The following is a 19,965-nucleotide window of genomic DNA, read 5'->3' as shown; positions in this document are numbered from 1 at the left end:
TTTTAAACTGTTTATTTCCCCTTTTTCACCCTCAACCCCCAAGCTTCCCCCACATGCCTTACCTTTATAATCTGAGAGAGACCAAAATTTTGACATTTTAAAAGTACTCCATGTATAGTTTGAGCTTTGTCTTCTGCATGTAGATCAATAAATGACAATAGTTTTTTCTGTTTCCGTTATGACAAAGAAGTTGGACATATTTTAGACCACCTTCTCTTAGCCTAACAAAAGCATGGATGAATTCCTTTATTAAAAGTATCAGTTCTGAAATGGAAAGTGTTATTTATCAGCAAAGTTTTCTACCCTAGGAGTGTTCTCATGATTAAATAATGTTAAAGAAAAGGTGCCTGCATTTAGTTTTACAGTTTTCATAATGTTTTTCGACTAAAAATATGCTCTTTTGGATTGTGCATTTAACAGTCGGAACTGTTGGGGGGGTGGTAATACAACTACATTAAAGATGTAGTGGGTTTTTTTTAATTGAAATACATTTCTAACTCTGTTCAGTACAGTCCATCTCTCACTAATCTGCAAACCACTCATTTAAAAATGTTACTGTTTTTCAGTTCCCTTAAGGAAACTCTCTCTCTCCTTTTTTTTTTAATTCTCCAGGAATTAAAAAGGTAACTTGTTTGGATTTTAAATACATTTCTGACCTATCTCTTCAGCTTCCTGAGAGAGATTTCAAACTCCTCCTAAAACTTAACTATTTTGCTTATATGCAACAAAATTGCTTTTAAGTGAAAACCAGGTCACTTCACTGAGAGGGACTCCCATCCACTATTTTGCTAAAGTCGGGTTACACGTTTGCAATGGCATATCCTGAGACTGGACAATGTCCAGATGCAAAAATTTGTGATTTCCCGAAGCCAAGCCTGAAATGAAAATTCTTGTCAAAAAGAAAATACCAAATGACAAATGTAATGGGCATGTTTGTGTTTTTCTTCAGTCTAGATCTTTTCTTAGAGTGCGAGCTATTCATAAGAGAATTTAGGATTCTGTCTGCTAGAAAATAATCCCTATGAAGGTGTGAATGTATTCCAGAAAGGGCAGTTCCTTTCATCAGTGTGAAACCTTCACAGTTTAGCTGAGAACACTTTAAATGCTGACATTACCAATCATGGACGTTTGTCTCTGTTTTATTCGAATGGGAAGAAAATGGTTTAATGAAACAATAAGGTTTCCATTTCTTGATTTGACATTATTAGATTAAATTTTCAGCATTTGCTGTGTCATGTTGCTCATATTTTCTAATCTGTTTTTACTGGTTTTATTTACACACACACACACACACACACACACACACACACACACACACACACACACACACACACTTTTGCTTTTTATTCATATGGGTAGGAAACTGCCAAGTGTACAAAGGCTAATGTGTGGCTGGGGGTTCCAATTTCTAAGAACTTTTTTTTTTTCTACTGTTAATGTTTTCCTTAAATTATGTTATCTTCCTTGTCAGTTATTGTATTTCTACTTTTTTTATAAGTATAAAATAATAAACGTATTGTTTTCCCCCTTACTATGATTCAGTACAGTGCAATGCTTGGATCAAGCCATTTACATTTAGAGAGGTTAGGATTGAGTGTGGCAGTCTTTTTCAACTGAAATGGCAAATATTTTTAGAAAGTTTTATATACACCAAATTAGTTTCTCTTGGTACTGATTTTGAAATGGTAACTGCAACCATACTTTGTGCGCGTTCTCTCTCTCTATGTATGTATGTATGTATGTATAGCTTAATGATGTTATAGTTTTGTCATACATTGGGTACTATCAAATATGTACAATATGTAATTTAGTTGCTTTTTCTCTTAAATGACTTTACAGTAGTATTAAGAGTGCAATTAACAGGAGGGGTTTTTGTCCTCATTTCTTTTCATGGCATTAAGTTTTTCCATCTTAAAACCTCTTTAGCTTTCCATTCTTTTAGGCTATCTAAAATCCTTTTAATACAGATGTGAAGACAGTCTAAAAAAAGCTTCTTAGGAGAGAGAGCACCTCAGAACACGGTGTTCTATCAGAAGCACCCACAGGGAAAGGGTCTTAAATTTTTGTAGTTGTTGGGGCTAGCACAGACATTGATCTAAGTTGCATAGTTTTCTGTAAGCAGCGTAATTTAGATCAGTAGTGAACAGAACACATATTCACCCTTTGGTGGGGGCAGCAATCCTTAAACCAGGTTCTTCCATGTTTAAACCAGTCTGTGCGTGCTGAACTTCTGTTTTGTTACAGGTATAGACTGGTTTCCAATCACTTATACCAGGTAATGGTATAAGTGATTGGCCAGGTACAGACCATACCATTACCAGGACCACTTATATTTGGAGAGGTTGGGGTTGAGTGTGGCAGTCTTTCTAAAAATATTTGCCATTTCAGTTGAAAAAGTTTTATATACACAAAAATGAGTTTCTCTTGGTACTGATTTTGAAATGGTAACTGCAACCATACTTTGCTATAGTGGTATAAGTATTCTTTTCAACTGATTTGAAGGTGGTAACCAATAAAAGTCTTTACAGACCTGAGTTTTCAGCCATATGGAATCATGTATGCTGATTTTTAAGTCAACAAAACTGTCACGTGAGAAGAAACGGGCTAAAGATGATAATGCTGTGCTTTTTTTTTTTCAGGTAATGATTCTGTTTTTGTGGGATTATATCTCTGCTTAGGTAAAAGACTTATGTGGATAATATATGGAGAAGCAGGATTCTGCATGGAATAGAAAGAGAAATATTTCAGTGCATTTTTGCTTATCACGGCCTTAGTTTCCCATTTATGGGTATTGGTACCTATACAGCATATTAGTTGGTCTGGAGGACATTTTACTGCTGGGTGTGCTGCCAACACTGGGAATTCTGCACATCTTTTCAAGATAAGATACACATAGGATGCAGAAAACTCAGTAGTTAAAGTTGGAAAACCTTGATTTTTTTTTTTTCTTTAGGAGGGCAACTTTTCATGTGACTTTCCCCTCTCCTCTTCCCATACTTTACCTCCTTGCATAGGATAAAATGGTAGATAAGCTGTGTTGTTCCCAGGTCAGTGAAAATATGGGTTATGTATATACTAAGTCTGGAAAATAGAGATTGGGAAAAATGCCTTTTAATGTAACTAATTGTTCTTTAAAAATAGATCTTAGAACCTCCTTTTTCCAAATAACCCTTTCTTCTTTGGGGCCAGGCACAGACTGGTATACTTACTGGTATAAGTGTTCAGAAACCAGTCTATACCTATAACAGAACAGAAATTTGATACGCACAGACTGGTTTAAAAATGCTTGGACCCCTGTCTAAGATTTGCACCCCATATCCACCACCACCAAAGGGCAAATGTGTGTTCTGTTCTCTTCTCATATAAACTATGCTGCTTACAGAAAACCATGCAAGTTAGATCAATTCCACCCCTGGCTTTTTGAATGTCTGTATCTAGCTTGTGTTTATTATTTTGAACCTTCAGATGCTGGCTTTATTTCTTGGTTTTGTTTAAATGAAAAAGCTCTTTTATCCTTATTTACCCTACTGAAGTTTTATGTCTACACATCTTGCCTGGAATTTCATTTAAACTGTGGAGTCAGGTATTTTTACTAAAATTTCTTCCTTTCTTTTGATGGAATTGGAATAGGATTGAGTAGATGCTTAAAAGATAGTTCACTACCCAGAGAAGCTGCCTGGCTATTTTATCTCTGTAGACCTGAGTATTACCAGAGCACAATCTACTGCATAACCCAGCACATATGTGGACACAGTTTCAAAATATGTTATTGGAACAAACTGCTTAGTAAGGCCTTTTCACGCACAGAGTAGACTATTCTATATACATACTAAAGGATTATGCAGCACAATAGTTACCTGTGCTATTTCTCTGTACAAGAGGATCTTACCTCCAGGTGGAATATAGAAGCAGTTGAGCTGAGTCTCATGCACCAGCTTGCCCTTATACTTCACCTCCAGTTCACCTGGCAAACGACTAGGTAGTGGCTGATATGCAGAGGTGGCTTGCCGCTTGAAGGCTTGAAACATGTTATAATTCCCAAGTAGCTTTGCAGAACTTTACCTAACGCGGAACAAAAGTAGGTTCTTACTTGTCGGTGTCTTCTTCCTTTAGAACTATTTAACCTTAGTAGTCACCAAACTTGCAGAAATATTAGATGGTCAGTTTTGTAAAACTTTCTGAACAAAATTACTTATAGTCTTTTTGCCCAGAAACTGTTTTCCAGCTCTTAGAAATCTGACCAGTATCTTTTATGTTATCCTTTCTTTCCTAGCTCTTCACTCCTAATCCTTTTCTTCTCTGAGCCTATTGCTTGGTTAAAGCCCTCTCCTCCCCCAGTGGTTTTATGGGAAAACTTAGATTGAGAAGTGAAGATAATGGGCTCCATCCGCCTGTCAGCTCATCACCTCACTGACTCATGATGATCTCTGGTTTTTGTATATCGCCACTAACTTCTCTGATAAGACTCTCTTGTGTTTGGAGAAAGATAGGATTGTCTAGGGGTGAGCCAACCTCAGGCCTGACACAGAAGGCCAGCATTCCAGAAGAAGTTTTCTATTTTTTTTTTTCTTTAATACTAACTCTCCTTTTGTATCAGTCTCTCAAAACATGGAAGAGAAATACAGGAAAGAATGTGTCCTACAACACAAATGCAAAATCATTTACATCTTATACTGGGTGGGAAATTATTTCAGCTGGAGGGCCACATAATAAGTTTTGGGGACCTGTTGAGGATTAACATCTCCCAAATTCCCTTTTTATTGGCAGATGTTAATCCTGTGTACTTTGCTTAGCACTGAATACTGTACCCATATTTTAAGACAACGATTCTCAACCTTTTTCGTACCAGGACCTATTTTGTAAAAATTGATGGTCAGCCCCAGCCCACTGTCCCCTGCCCTGCCGGTGCCCCTCACTCCCAACCTGCAACTGCCTGCCCCACCCTCCAGCCCTGCTAGAGGGAGCCCCCAGCTTCCATCATCCCACATAGGCCAGAGCAAGGTGACTACAGCAGCTCTGGCTCATGTGGACAGCAATGGAGCGAGTCTGGCCCCAGCATGGGCTGGAGTGGGGAGGAGAGGAGGCCTGTGGCACCCCCTGCCTTGCTCTCAGGCTCCTGCCTTGTGCCTCCCTGCCCCTGCAAGTAGAAGCACTGGCTCCGATGCTACCAGCCAGGCTATTCTACTCCAACTACCGCCCTCAAAGGACCGCTTCTGCCCCCTTCCCCTTCCCCTGCTGTAGGGACAAGCATCTCCTGCCAACCCCCTTTGCCCTGCTGCAGCCTTGGCACCCAGCCACCTTCCCCTAGCACCAGTATACACTTGCCTGCATCCAGCTGCTGGGGCTGCTTCCATGACCCTGCCTGGCTGCATGCCAGCCATGTACATGCCTGTTTACAGATGCATGTGCTCCCACTGTCTCCAGTTGCCCCAAGCAGCTCCTTGCAGGCTAGAATGCTGCCAGCCTGCAAGGGGAAACCCATGCTTTCTTGTATTTTTCTGGAACTCGCTTGTGACCTTTTCAAATGTTCTTGCAACCCACAGGTTGAGAAATGCTGCTTTAAGAGAGAATTTCCCACTTTAGATTTCATAGTTGAGGTAATGTTTTAAAAAAAAAAGTCAGCATAGCTGGGAATAAAGCCTGTAGAACAAATGCAGGAGGGGGATGAAAATGGCTGACTTTGTTCTTGCCTCCTAAAGTCTGTGCTGGTCAGTTATGGCTACCTGTTTAGTATTCTACAGCCTAGATATGTGATGATAGGTTTCTAGTTTTATAGTCAGATTACCATTTGGAGGTGAAGTCTTGACCTGATCTCTGCTGGTATGGAAGATCTAATGAGAGTGTGGGCAGGGGGCTGGACTTGATGATCTCCTGAGGTCCCTTCCAGTCCTAATGTGAAATCTGTTAAATAATTGTTTCAGATCTTTTATTGAGTTGCTTTTCCATTGAATCATACTTCTAATGGAAAGTTTTGAAAGGAAGGATTGTCTTTCAGTTGACTCCAGGGATCTGACGTTTTCCGAATCTGCCAGAGACTTTCTAATGTAGTCTTTAGCAAGTCGGTCTCTGTCCTAATCCTAGTCTCTGCATCCCAATCTTTTTTTTCCACCATATGTCTATTTTGACTCTATATTGTAAGTTTTTTGGCTTAGGGACTGCCTTTTACTATTTGTTAAGTTACAGTTACTGTGAAATTACCAGAATTTGGTATTTGCAGCCACTGAAAGACTAAGACTTACAAATCACTTACTTCCATGTTATTGTTTACTGTTGAAATGGCAGGAGCTGGAAATATAATGCCTGTACAAGAACATGCACACTAAGATTGATCATAGCATAGAGAACTTTTGGAAATGGTAGTTGTCTCATTGTCTCCATGTTTTGGGCCAACAGTAGGACTATTCCTTAGAAGTCTAGCAAGGTTGACTTGCCTTTATATCTCTTCTAAAGGAAATAACTAACTCATTAAATGGCCTTTGCACAAAACTTTACAGAGGTATCATTGAGACCTAAAACTTACTTATGGAATGAACATAAACAAAGGTATTTAGTAGAGGTGCACTGGTATATTGGTACTGATAAAAGAAAAAATAACATTATCAGCTGTTGGGTGTTTTTGGCTGGTGTAGCCAATAATGTCACTGATAAATATAATATGCCTTCTGGCCAGGGCCCCGAGAGGCTGCATGCATGCACGCAGCTTCACGCATGCATGTGGCCAGGAATGCAGCCAGGCAGCATAGAAAGCAGTGCCCTGCAGAGGTAAGTCTTTGGAGGGGAAGGAGCATGGGGAAGAGAAGGGATGTGGAGAGTGGGGGAAGATTGAGGACCCCATGGTGAGGGAGGGCGTGAATCAGGGGCTGGGGCTTGGGCCTGGAACACTGCACAGCCAGAGTGGTGAATGGGACCCAGGGCCAGGGTGGGGAGTGGGACAGAGCTACGGGTGGCTTGTTTATGGGGCATGGGGAGGGAGGACAGGGGGTGGCTCCTTGCTGCTGTGTGCACTCATGGGGGAGCATGTGCCCCATATTTGTGCATGGCATGGATGCAAGCTGCCCACTGTGGGCTCAGGGCCAGGAGTGGCACCAGCCTCTTCCTAGTGGAGGGGCTGGGCTGGGCTCAGAGCAGGTGGGAGCAGGGCAGGCTCAGCTGCATGGGGTAGGCAGGAGGTGCCAGTGCTGGGAGGGTGGCTATGCTAAGGCAAATTTTGGGTGGCTATAGCCCCCTCCCCCCCCCCCCCCCAAACCCCTGCTGCCCAGGGCTCTGTGCTCTGGTTGGGAGCCTTGCACCGGCTGCGCATCCCCTGCCTACCTCACAGCAGTGGGGGCAGTGAATTGTGTCCCCTGCTGTCGGGTGGCCAGGAGACATGCAGCCAGCACAGGTCTCTCAGGTGGCAGAGCAAAGAGCCCCAAGCCCAATGCAGGTAGCCCACCTCCATGTTCAGTTCCACTCTGGTTAGAAGTGTCCTGGTGCTTAAAAATGGTACTGGGGGGCACTTGATCTAAAGTTCATTCAATGAGCTGATCCCCTGGATGACCTGCCGATGGCTCCATCCTGCTCCTGGCCCCAGGTCCCATTCACTGCCCTGGCTGGACAGCACTCCCAGCCCCTGCCCCACTCTCTCCCTCACTGTGGGGGCCTTGCTCTACCCCCTTCTATACCCCTTCCGCCCCGACAGACTTCCTGGCAGGATGCTGCTCTCCTAGCTGCCCAACTGCATTTCTGTGCATCAGTTATCGGATCAGTATTGGCCAATGTGGCTGGTTAAGAATTAGCCATTGGTATTGGCCGAGGAAAATATTGGTGCATCACTAGTATTTGGGGCATTTTGTGTAACTCTGCCACAGAGGAGAGACTTTTCTGCAAGAATTTTCTTTCTTCTGAAAAAGCTGGCTGAATCCTGGCACCTGGGCCAATGCCAAGGGCAAACTATTATAAACAAACCGCCTTCTGTATTTGAGTTTCCCTACTTCGCATGTGAAGTCTTAAATGTAGTGTTGTAACTATATTTGACAATCTGTAAGTTGGACTCCTGCCCATCATGGCTGGTAAAATACCAAAGGTAAGGTTTGGGGTCCATTTGAATAACAAAAGCATTGTTAAATGCTTCAATTCTAAGGCATGGCTCCAAGCACAATTAAACAGATGGTGGTGAGGCCTCTACCCAAAAAACTCTCTCTTGACTTTAACAGCATTGCCAAACACTGCCCACACTCTAACCATCTGCTTTAGGAGAAGGTTTCTTGAGCAGTTGTTTGAGCAGTTCCTTCTTGTCTTTAAAGGTGCCCTGTTAAGCCTAAGAGGTCTTCCCAGTTACCCCCAAGTATTTCTGTGTGTTTGTATACAGTGACTGTGAAGGGTTTTTTTTGTTTTGTTTTGGTTTTTGGTTTGTTTGTTTTTTGTATTTTGGGTATTCTTTTTTCTTTTGAAATAATGGAAATAGCATTTTGTCTTGTTTATACTAAAAATGACTTAAATAAGTAGCTAAGGATCTTTATCAGCCTTTCAATGAGGGGCAAATTGTGTAATTTTAATGGAGGCCTTTTCTTTCAAGAGCTTTTTAGATCTTTGAATTATTCTTAATGTAAAAAACAGAGTTTTAACCAGTCTGAATAACAATTACTCCCACGTTCAAATTAGTTTGGTTTCAGTTCATTGGTGTTCATAATATCATAAACACATTCTCTAACTGCCTGTAGATTTTTCTAGAAACATTAGACTAGAATAGATATGGTTATTTACTGTCAGAAGTAAAGCAAAACAGCAATTTTTTAAAGGTTGTTTTATATACTGGGAGAGAGGGGAGTGCATGCTATATTTTTAAAAATCCTTTTCAAGTCACCTTAGGATGTGGGCATAATCATAAGATGGTGATATGGGTGTGGCTGATAGTACTCCCTATGACTAAGGCTGCCAACACTTTCCATTATTACCCCAGCTTTCAGTTGCTTCTATTTTGGGCATATTTGAACAGTTAGAGCTGACATTTTTCCTGCTGGATGTCTTCCACAAGCTGGAAATTTTTATATAAAAACAAAACATTTCTGCAAAAATGGTCCAGCCATTTCCAAGGCAAGGCTAGAGAAAGAACACCTATTATTTCAGTATTTTACGTTTTTCTTTTTCTTTTAAAAAACGCTAGCTGAGATGTGAGCTGGATCTGGTCCATGGAACCATGTCATCTATCCTGTGGGTCCAGAAATTTGTCTGTTGGAGAAAGGTGGCAGCATTAATTTCCATGGCTCATGATTTATTGTTTTCATAATAAATCTTTTGAGATTTAAAAAGGGGTGGTATCTCATTCTGTAGACTGAGAGCTTATGCACAGTGTGATTAGCGGGGAAAAATCCACCAATTTTAGATGTCCAATTTGAAATGACTAGGGAATGGGTTTTTTATCCCCCTCCCTCCCCCCCCGAAGTACTTCCCATGTTGCAAGCACATCTCCCATTGACTTCAGTTGTAGCTGTCAGTAGCCAGCACTTCTGTAAATCAGGCAACCAGAAAATGAAGAATAAATGATTAAATGCCATCCATCAAACCTTAGTCAAGGCAGCTTGCCTAACATTGTGCATGATTTGCTATGGCAGTGATGGGGATAAAATCATTATCCAAAACAGTATTTCTTACCATGAGCCCCTTCCTTCTCTCTCTATTGTCCTTTGCCTCATTCACTTTCCACTTTGCATTAAATGAGGCACAGGTCCTAAATCCAATCTGTTTAACTATACAACGCTATGTATTTTAATTAATATTTTATACCTTAAATTAGATTAAAGGCTGACTGAGAGATGTTATAAGCAAGGGGTGGCATTGGTGATATTTTTTTTATGGGCCTAACTATTGCTGGGAGAGATGCTAGACAAGCTTTCAGCCACAAAGTGCCCTTCCTCAGATCTAGGAAGGAAGCTATCATACCCTCAGCTAACTACCAGATAAAACAAGATCCCAGGATGTATTTGTAAACATGGAGTTGTCATTAAACATGTCTCTGCAGGGGTTCTTGGCCCTGTCCTAGTTAATGCTAACCAGTGATCAGGAAGAAAATGCAGATTTATCACTGATAAAGTTTGCACGTGATACAAACGTGGCAATAACAATAATAAGTCGCAGGTACAAAATAATTTCATGTCTACTAAGTTGGTGCAAGTAAACAATATGGATTTTAATGTAGCTCAATGTAAAGTTAGATATCCAGGAACAAAGGGTATAGGCCATACTTGCAATGAAGGAGACTGAGAGAGACATGGGATCATAGTGAATAAGCAGCTGAATAAGTAAACCACCATGCCTAGAAGGACTGATACATTCCTGAATGTATTGACAGAATTTGGAGCAGGAGTAGAAAGTTATATTGCTTCTGTTTTTAAATGGGTGCATCTCTTGCTTGAATATTTAATCTAGTCATGGTGTGCACAGTTCAGAAAAGTTGATAAAGTAGAGTGGTTTCAGAGAGACACTGTAAAAAAGATGAAGGAATTGGCAAATATATCTCATTACATGAATTCCTGGAGATTTGCCATATAGATTAGCCAGATGAAAGTCAGAGTGACTTGATCAGTGTAAGTACCTGCAGTGAGAATGAAACTTTGATAAGTGTACTTCAGTTGTACTGACAAATGTATAAATATAGCTGGAAGTTGATGCTAGATGAATCAAACTTAAAAAAAAAATAATAAGGCACGTATTTTTAATAGAGTAATTGACCACGAAAGCTACTTGCCATAGGTGGTATAATAGATTTTTCCATCATTAAAGGTTAGAGCTTGCTTTTTGCTCAAAAATCGTGACAGACTAGAAATTGTCATCTGTAATTTCTGGTAAATACGAGTGGTCAAACTTTTGCTTATCAAAATGTTCTGTGACGCATTGCATCTCTGCTGCGGTGGGCAGAAAGTACGAACCACTATATGAGACTTCTGAGGAGGAAGTTTTTTAACTGACTTTCAGCTTGTAACTTAAACACTAAAGAATTTGGTTTCTGTATAGTAAGCCATTAAACAACCTTAGATGAGAGTTTTGAGCGTCTCTGGTAAAATTCTTTGGTTGGGATTTATAACCAGATGGCCACCATATAAATTCTAAAAGAGGTTTCCAAAGATTGGCAGCATTTCATATGAATGTAAGCAGTTAAATCTTGCGTTGGAATTTAATCTGTCTTGTGCACTTGACATGGATTTTTTGATTGCTGTCTACATGGGTCAGATGGGGTGGTCCCTATGTAGAAGAATATATGGACATGGATTTTACATCAGTTCTACAGATGCACAAAAGCCTGTGGCACTTAACCTCCCTAGACATTCCTTTACTGACTCCAGAGTAGCTGTCTTGAACAGAAGATTTGTAAAAACCAACTTGAATGCAAATTTGCAGAACAAGAAATCTTCCATAAACGGGATTGTGTTTAACCATGGTCTCAATAGGGACTATGGATTATTTCATTACTATTAACTTCAGTGTCCCCCAAGGTGTTAACTGCCGCATTCATCTAATATGATCTTGTCAACCCACCTCTTAGCAATGTTTCCTCCCCCTTTTCCCTTCTCTATAAAATCCTTTCTTTCTGCCAGTTCTTTTCATAGCAGCTGAAAAAGGAGGTGATTGCCTACAAAAATTCATACCTCTCCAAACCAATCACTCTCTAAGGCAGGTGTTGACAACCTGTGGCCTGTAGGCCAGATCTGACCTGCAATGGTTTGATCTCACAGTGGACTGGCAACAGGAAGCTGAGCTAAGCTGTCCATCTCCTCCACTGTAGAGCTTGCTGCTCCACTGGCTGTGTCCACATGTGTGTGAATGTTTGGTTCCTAGGGACAACTAGTAGTGGCACACCATGTGCCACTGCTAGTTGTCCGTGGGAATTTCTGTGCCAGGTGCCTTCTGGCATGTGGGAAATTTCCCTAGGTGGATTAGGGGAGTCCAGCAGCCTTACCTGGGGTCCTGGGAGCCTCCTGGGGCTGCAGTAGCAGCAATGCTGCTGTGCAGAGCCTGGCTGGCAGTGGAGTGTGGCTCTGGCCAGCTAGGCTCTGGTTTTGAGTGCCACGTGCTGCTCCACTCTCCCCACCCCCCCTGGAATTTTTTAACCCCTGGATATCCAGGGGTCACCCCCCCACCCTCACGCTGCTCTCTTGAAGCGCAGAGAACAACTGAATGTACAGTATGTGGTGCTGCAGACATGTCTGTGGTGCCACATACGGCACAGCCACAATCACTTAGATCATAAGCTGCAAAACGTTGTAACTCAAAACGTAAGTAAAGGACTGTCCGTATATTAATAACATTTTAGTTTCTTTTTAATTGGCAAAAATAAGTATAGTGTTCTGTGATGATGTATCATACCACCTGCACCCCCTCCCCCTTTTCAAAATCCTAGATTCACCCAGGCAGATCCTTAGAACTATTTGGCAAAAATACTTTAAAAAGTAGGATCATAGGAAAGTAGGGCTGGAAGGTTCATCTCATCAAGCTCCCTGCTCAAGGCAGGATCATCCCAGCCAAGTGTCTGTCCAACCTTCTTTTGAAAATTCCCAAGTGTGGAGAATCCACAACTTTTCTAGGTAGCCCATTCCAATGCCTGACCATTCTCATACTCGGTTCCTCCTAATCTCCATCCTAAATTTCCCCTGCTGCAGCTTGTGGCTGTTACTCCTAATCCTTTCCCCTACAGTCACTGAGAAAAGCCTATTTCTATTCTCTCTATAATCCCTGTTCAGGTATTTGAAAGCTGTCATCAAATATAGTTCAATCTAAACTGGATCTTCATCTCATCTGACAACTAGCATTTTGTATTAGGGGAATCACATATTGTATTATTTTAAGTGTAAATAGTATCAAATGGACCAATGCATTTTTCAAATCATTTTGTGTAAAAATAAAAAGTTTATGGTTATTGTGCTAGTAGTTTGGGATCTTGCAAACAGCTCAGGTTTATATTTTTAAAGGCTGGTATTTTAACGTTCCTGGTATATACTAATATGGGTTTGTAATCTCAATTGTTTTTAAATACACACTTCATTTTCTGTTTAATTTCTCTTTCTGTATAAAGTCCACATTTATTTTCAGTGACCATGGCAACAATTCATTCTGTTATATTTATATATGGGTTTTGGAACCGTCACTACACCTATTTTGTAAAATGACTTGTTTAGACAAGTTCCTTAAAAAATGGAAATCTAAAAATTGCTCTAGGAATTAATAACAATATGCACCAGACTTTTTTTTAATTTGCTGTTCTCTGCCTAACAACAGGTTGTGGGAGTTAGGTGTGCATGTTTTTCTGTTTAACTGGAAAACGGTACCCAAATGAAAGTTTCTCTGCAAACGTAACTTAAAACGGACCATTTTTAATTACACAAGTGACAGCAAATGATTGAAGATTTAAAGGGAAATGGGGAAGGGGGGATTAATTGCACGTCTGTGTTACAACTGTAAAGTAATTTCAAATATTAACAAAGCCCTTTTAGGTTAAACTTTGCATGCCAAATGTTCATTCCACTCCTAAAGTTGTAGAAATTGATACAGTAGTTAGAATTAAAGGAGTGATTGCATTAGGTCATCAGTACAGGATGAGTTACAGGATCCCTGGCTGAGTTTTTAAAACAAGTCCATCTGAGTGTTTTTAAAATTCTCTCATCTGCATCCATTTACCTCTTTTTCAAATAAGACTTGGTCCCTACGGTGCTTGAAGTCATGCTAGCAGTAACCATATCGTAATGAGGTTACAATATGCACCGTTACCCTGACCACTGTGGGCAGAAGCATATCTCTGGGAATGTGGCAGCCAAGCAGAACTATAGATTTATCCTCACAGCCAATCTGTAATACAATTATATAAAATGGTTCTGAGTGGAAAAACTTCCTGTTTACACTGAGCAAGGAAGCTGCATTACCTACAACTCTATTACGGCTACTACTGAAATCATGGTTTCATTAGTGCTGCAGGCAGGATTTAAGTCTGGATGTTTTAAGGACTCTGTTATGAATACGTTTAAATTATGTTGTTGGGAAAGGCTGCAGGCACTTTTTTCACAAAAGTCAGATCTAAAGTCTGGATTAGGTTGAAAGATTTCTCTGGTCCTGGAGTTAATTCCATCTCCTACTAAATACTTGTTTCTGTGGAGGGAGGCAAACAAGCATTATAGGTGACCTGCAAAGTGGGAAAACAGGGTTTCTGCTTCTTTAACACTTTGATATACACTGGAAGAAGGGCTTTGAAAGGTTGCTTTGTTTTTAAGTGTTTTTTCTGCTTCTTTATTAAATTACTAATTCATGTTTTGTCTACCTCTAACACACTGGTAACTGGAGAGCTAATAAAATGGTATGACAAAAGTAAAGCAAGTGAAAGTCAAGCAGTTTAGGAAGGAAACTAATTTTACTTTCTCTTAATGCTCATTTAACTTAAGATTGTCAAGAAAAGGGTTTTACAGTCCCGTCTCTCCAGTGCATTTGAAGAGCAGCAGTATGCATCTTCTGAGACATCCAGTATGCAGTCCAACAAAATAGAGGAAAACTAAAGTTAACATTTCTGTAGTTTCATTAGGAAACAAATATTTTAGAAAGTAATCCTTTGCAGATCACCTTTAAATGTGCATTCCTGCTAGAATTGCTGTCAGGAGAAGCACTGTGTGTGAGTAGATGCTCATAGTTTTGTTTGATGTGCATTTACAGTGTCCATTTATGGGATTTGGTTTTATGATAAGGAAGAATGCCAAAGAATTGCAGAGCTCATGAAAAAGTAAGTGACAATGGGTAAACAAGATTTTTGTGCTTTTTCTATACATACATGCACATTGTATCACAAGAGTTATAGTGTACTTCTCTACACTAGCTTTGTATTGAATGTTGAAATAAGATTCAGTTTCTCACTTCTATTGCAAAATAAATATTTAGAAATAAATAGGTAGATAGAATACAAATTTTTACACAATATAGTATCTAACTCTTGAACTATATCAGACTAATGGGTCATCTAATTTATCCTGTAACATCTAGAAGGTTGGTTTGAAGGATATCTTAATGAGAGGTGTTAACACCTCTTTGCATCAGAACACATAATTTTTCTCCCTGATTTTTGGGACTTACGTTTGTAAAATGAATAACTTACAGGAGTGTAAAATAAAATAGAACTAAGTTGGAGTCATAAAGGATGCCTGCAGGTTTGCTGCATTTTTGTATACCCTTTCCACACTAGCTGTGAACTCCTTCCCCTGCTCTTTTAACAAAATATGTGAAATTCACTTTGTCTCTTTCCTGAAATTTAAGCAGGTCTTAATTAATCCTGACTTCAAGATTTTTTTGTTTAATAAGATAATGATCATTGTGTGTTATAAGTTCTAATATTTAATTCTAATCAGAAATCAAAACTGTTCCATAAAACTATATAATTTATTGGCAGCATTTAATCAAATAACATTATAGATATCCCTCATCTAGATTTGTCACTGCTCTTTTGAAGCATCTACTGTTGGCAGGGTCCATTCCACTTTTCTGCCTCCTGATGCGTATATATTGGCTGGTTCTTTTCCATAGTCTCTATGCCTGCTTTTAGACCACTTTTGTTCCGTTGTGGTTTTATTTATTTATTTTTTGGTGTGGGGGGATTGCTATTTTATATCAGATATGTAAATCTGTTTTTTTTATCTTACATTTGAAAATGTTGACAAAGGACCCTGATGGGCATAGTACAAGTTGGATTTATGCTCTGAATTGTATCCATAGATAGATGTGATGGCAGTTGGAGATATTTGGGATACAGCAATTGTGTAACCCTAGCAATTCTTGCCCAGTCATATGTCCTGTGCTAAGTATTCTGGAGAAGACTGTACAGCCAGCTGTTTGTCAGGGCAAGCAAAACCTTGGGAGACTGGTGAAGTTAGACTCACAGAAATCTACAGCAACAAAGCAGCTCACAGTATAAGAACTATGAGTCTCAGTTCTCTCTCTTCCAAAATGTGCTATTGGAAAATATTTGGAGAGAAAACAGCTAGGTATTTGACACATTTTTGTTCATAGCCCTGTTTTCCAGATGTACCCATTGCTTTTCATGTTGCAGTGCCAGAGCAAAGAGAAATACGGAAGAGTTTGTAAAGCTATAAGAATGATGGGGATTTTTTTGTGTATGTTGTAAAGCATTAAAGTGAATCAGTTGTCTCCCAAGAAATAATTGATAGGGGATGACGTTACAGAAATAAGCAGCGAACCCTAGGAAACCTGGGGTTTTTTTGACAGCTAATTTTTGTTAACTAGCTCATGCTGCAGTTGGCGGTGATTGGGCATTTTCAAACTGCTAATTTACTACAGTAAAGACTAGTTTTTGGACGATTCATGCTATTGTATACCATGTGTAGTGGTTTATAATAGCAGCGTTCCATATAGATAAAAAAACACCCTGTAGCTTAGCGAAGTGGCTGTGTGTCAGAATTCTCAGCATTCAGCAGTAATTATAAAACAGCTGGGGCAGGAAATGGGTCGTTTACTAGCAGCTAATGACTGATTTATGCGTTTCCCCACCCTCCATCACCAATCAGAACTGAATAGCAATAAATTCCCTGTAGTAGATTTGGAGTGCCATAGCTGTAATAATCTGAGAAATATGTGAGAAGCAAAGTATTTGGGGGAGGGGTTGGTTGGTTTTGTGGGGGGCTTTTTTGGTGGTATCTTTTTATTTGGCCAGCTGTATAGTTGAGAGAGATGTTAGGCAAGCTTTTGAACACAAGTGCCTTTCTTCTAGTCTGTGGAGGAAGCAGACAGACAAAGGAGGAACCATAGTCATCCTCAGCTGCCAAGACTACGTCACTGAGGCAAACAGACAACTCTTATACCACCCACTATATAGAACTTGGGAAGGACCCCACACCAGCATTCACCCTTGAATTCAAAAACATTATCCAATAGTTTCTTTGAGCAGTTTCACTCATACCCCACTCTTCTACCCCAGGAACATTTGGCATGCTCCTGAAGATACACAAACAAGGCAAATCTGGCAGATGCATCATATCAAGCTGAAGAAACATACTCACTGAAGAACCATCAGGATTCGTAGAAATGATCTTTAGTAGCACAATAGCTCTGTGATATAAGCCACTTGTCACTCAGAGAGAGAATTTTCTACAGGATGCAAAAAACTTTCTTAAGAAGATCTGGAACATCAACCACCTCTCCAATAAAGCCACACTTGCAAACCATGGATGTCAGTGGCATATACACTACTATCCCATACAATGAAGGTACATCTACCTGCCTGAAAATACATGCAAGAACATAAACTACCTTCAGATTTGTAACCACAACATACTATACCTATCATCCACTTCATCCTCACACACAACTTTACAGCTATACACATAAATGTGTTAGTCTATTTATGAGTGACCTTGAAGAATTTTTTTGGAAAATTGCACCATCAAATCTGTATGAACTTTTCGTCATGCAGACTAAATGGCTAGACTCACTTACTGATTGCACCACAAGTTCTACTAGTCTATCAAATTTTGTCTGGAATACTCCTGCACTAACATCAGCTTCCTAGATGCCATGATTCACATCTTGAGTAGCACCCTACAAACCACAGTACACAAAAAAAATTCCACAGACCATCACCCTTTGTTCTGAAAACAGGGAATCATCCTAAATGTGCCAAGAAAGCTGTAATCTGTGACCAGATTTTCAGGTACCACTGCATCTGTGTGAGGAGAGTACTTATAATACCTGTCTTGCCAGCCTAGAAACTGCCTTTACCCACTAAGGACATTCCAACAGAGAGAGAGACTGTATCTTTGAACAAGCCACCCAAATACCCTGCACTAACTTATTACAATAAGAAAAAGAAACCCCCCACTGACTACATACCATTGCTTGTTTCATACCATCCTACGCTGGAAACGGTAAGAAGAATCATCTAACAATTACAGCTTATGCTTGAAGAGGATCAGAACTTGTGACAAATATGCCCATCATCTCTGCTTCTGGCTTCAGAACGTAGCTTCTGATGAAGGGCAATCTCCCTGCTAGGTCCACAAACGCCAAGTGGTGTAGAAACCTGGATGCAAAATCTCCACTGCCACCACCACCATAAACACTTCCCATAATGAAACCATCAGAATCCATAGAACCTGCACACATCTATCGCAGAATCTCATGCAGTGCACTAAATGCCCTCACAGAAACTAGGTGGGTGAAAATAAAACAACCACTGTTTCAGACTGAGCAATTGCAGAAAAAATGATAAAGGACTGAGGTACCCAGTCACCTGTGGGAGAACACTTTTTTTTATAGAACAGTCACTTAATTTTGGACCTCCATATTCCTTATACTCGAGAAATCTACAAAATGTCTTCAGAAGACGAGCCTGGGAACAAAAATTCATAACTTTCCTGAATACTAAACACCATGGACTGCACATAGATAAAAATGAGTCATGAAACTATTATCCATCTCCTTTCTCTCCTTAACCTTTCCATGCTCCACAGATAATAGCAATCCTTTTTCCCTTCTGAATGGTCCTATTCTTTTACACAATTATTAGGGATGTCTATTAATTGCTGTTAATGTGCACAATTAATGCGTTAATTGATTCTTGCATTAATTTTTTTGTAACTTGTTAATCATGCACATAGTTTTGGAGCCCACACCTGACCTCCGCTCCACTGCTGTCACCACTGCCTCCGGGCTGCCCAACAGTACAGAGGACTGCAGGACAGCCCTGGTGCAGCCTCTGGGCTGCTGCAGCAGGAAAGGTTTGGGGGGCGGGAGCACGCACATAGACACATGAGCAGCTGCAGCCACACAGTCAGGAACACAGCCTGACAAAACGTAGAGCAGTGCCTTGCCAGTAAGTCTGTGGAAAGGGGAGAGGCAGGGGGAGAGAGAAGAGGCAGGGGGTAGGTCAAAGCCCCCATGGTGAGAGAGGGAGTGGGGCAGGGGCAGGGGTGGGATGAATGGGGCCCCAGGGCTGGGGCAGGTCATGGGTAGCTTGTCCAGGGGTGCAGGGGGGAGGGGCAGGATTATTCCCTACCACTATGCACCACTGGGGACAGCATAGGGGGGCATGTGCATGGGGTAGAGGTGGGCTGCCTGCTGTGGGCTGGAGCTTTGTGCCCTGCTACCTTTCCCTTGGGAGCCATGCACTAGCTTCACCACTCATCACTTGCATGCCTGGCAGCAGGAGGCACAGCATGGTGTCTTATAGCTCCTGGGGCAAAGGCAGCAGAGCGCAGAGCCTGAGCTTGCAGCAGGCAACCCACCCTCTGTCCCTGCCTTCCCTGGAGGTGTGCATAGTGCAAGGAAGTCATGCCCCCTGCCCTTGCCCCACTCTCTTGCTCACCATGGGGGCCTCAACCTGTCGTTCCCCCGCTCCTTCCCCTCTCCCCTTCCACAGACTTACCTGCTGGCCACTGCCCTGTACACCACCAAGCTGCATTCCTATCAGGTTAACATATTTTCAGTTTCTAAAAAGAAGACACCTGTGGGGGTCAGGGAGTAGTATGATTGTTGGGGAGCAGTGATATGCCCCTGCCCCCCTCAATCCCAAGGCACAGCCCTGGTGTGCCCCTTAACTCGTGACCCACAATACCCCTCATCCTGCCAGGGCATGCATGGGTCCCCCCTCCCTGGGCTCCAAACCCCACACATACACCCACAGCCTGCCCACACCTTCACAAAATATCCCCCACATACACACTCCACACACACACCCCCAAACCATACAAAGTACCTGCATAATTTTGAGTTTTTCTGCGCATCATTTTGAGGTTTTTAGCTGTGCAATTAAAATAGCAATTAATTGTGACTATTTTTTTTTGATTGTGCAACTAATAATGAATAAAAAAAACATTAATAGTTTTTCAGCCCTAATAATTATGTTATCTTTTCAAGTAAACGTTTCTTGCTTTGAAGACCATCCTGATAACTCTTCTTTACTTCTAGTTGACACCACTTCTCCACTCCTTTAAGTACCTTCTTTTACAT

At 40.9% G+C, this 19,965-nt stretch overlaps 1 protein-coding gene across 5 annotated transcripts in view; it reads left to right on the top strand.

Annotated features, from left to right (window-relative positions):
• Positions 1-19,965, top strand: part of DCP1B (decapping mRNA 1B) — a 68,751-nt gene that overhangs the window by 24,320 nt on the left and 24,466 nt on the right. For all 5 annotated transcript variants that reach the window (XM_090043452.1, XM_090043449.1, XM_090043448.1 and 2 more), the window contains one exon: positions 14,668-14,734. In XM_090043452.1, coding sequence (XP_089899578.1) covers positions 14,668-14,734 — 67 coding nt within the window. The remainder of the gene's footprint in view (positions 1-14,667; positions 14,735-19,965) is intronic.

The sequence above is a fragment of the Crocodylus siamensis genome, chromosome 4 (genome assembly GCF_052110815.1).
Source record: "Crocodylus siamensis isolate JL-2025a chromosome 4, ASM5211081v1, whole genome shotgun sequence".
Classification (NCBI taxonomy): Eukaryota; Metazoa; Chordata; order Crocodylia; family Crocodylidae; genus Crocodylus; species Crocodylus siamensis.
This window is presented reverse-complemented; position numbering and strand designations above follow the sequence as displayed.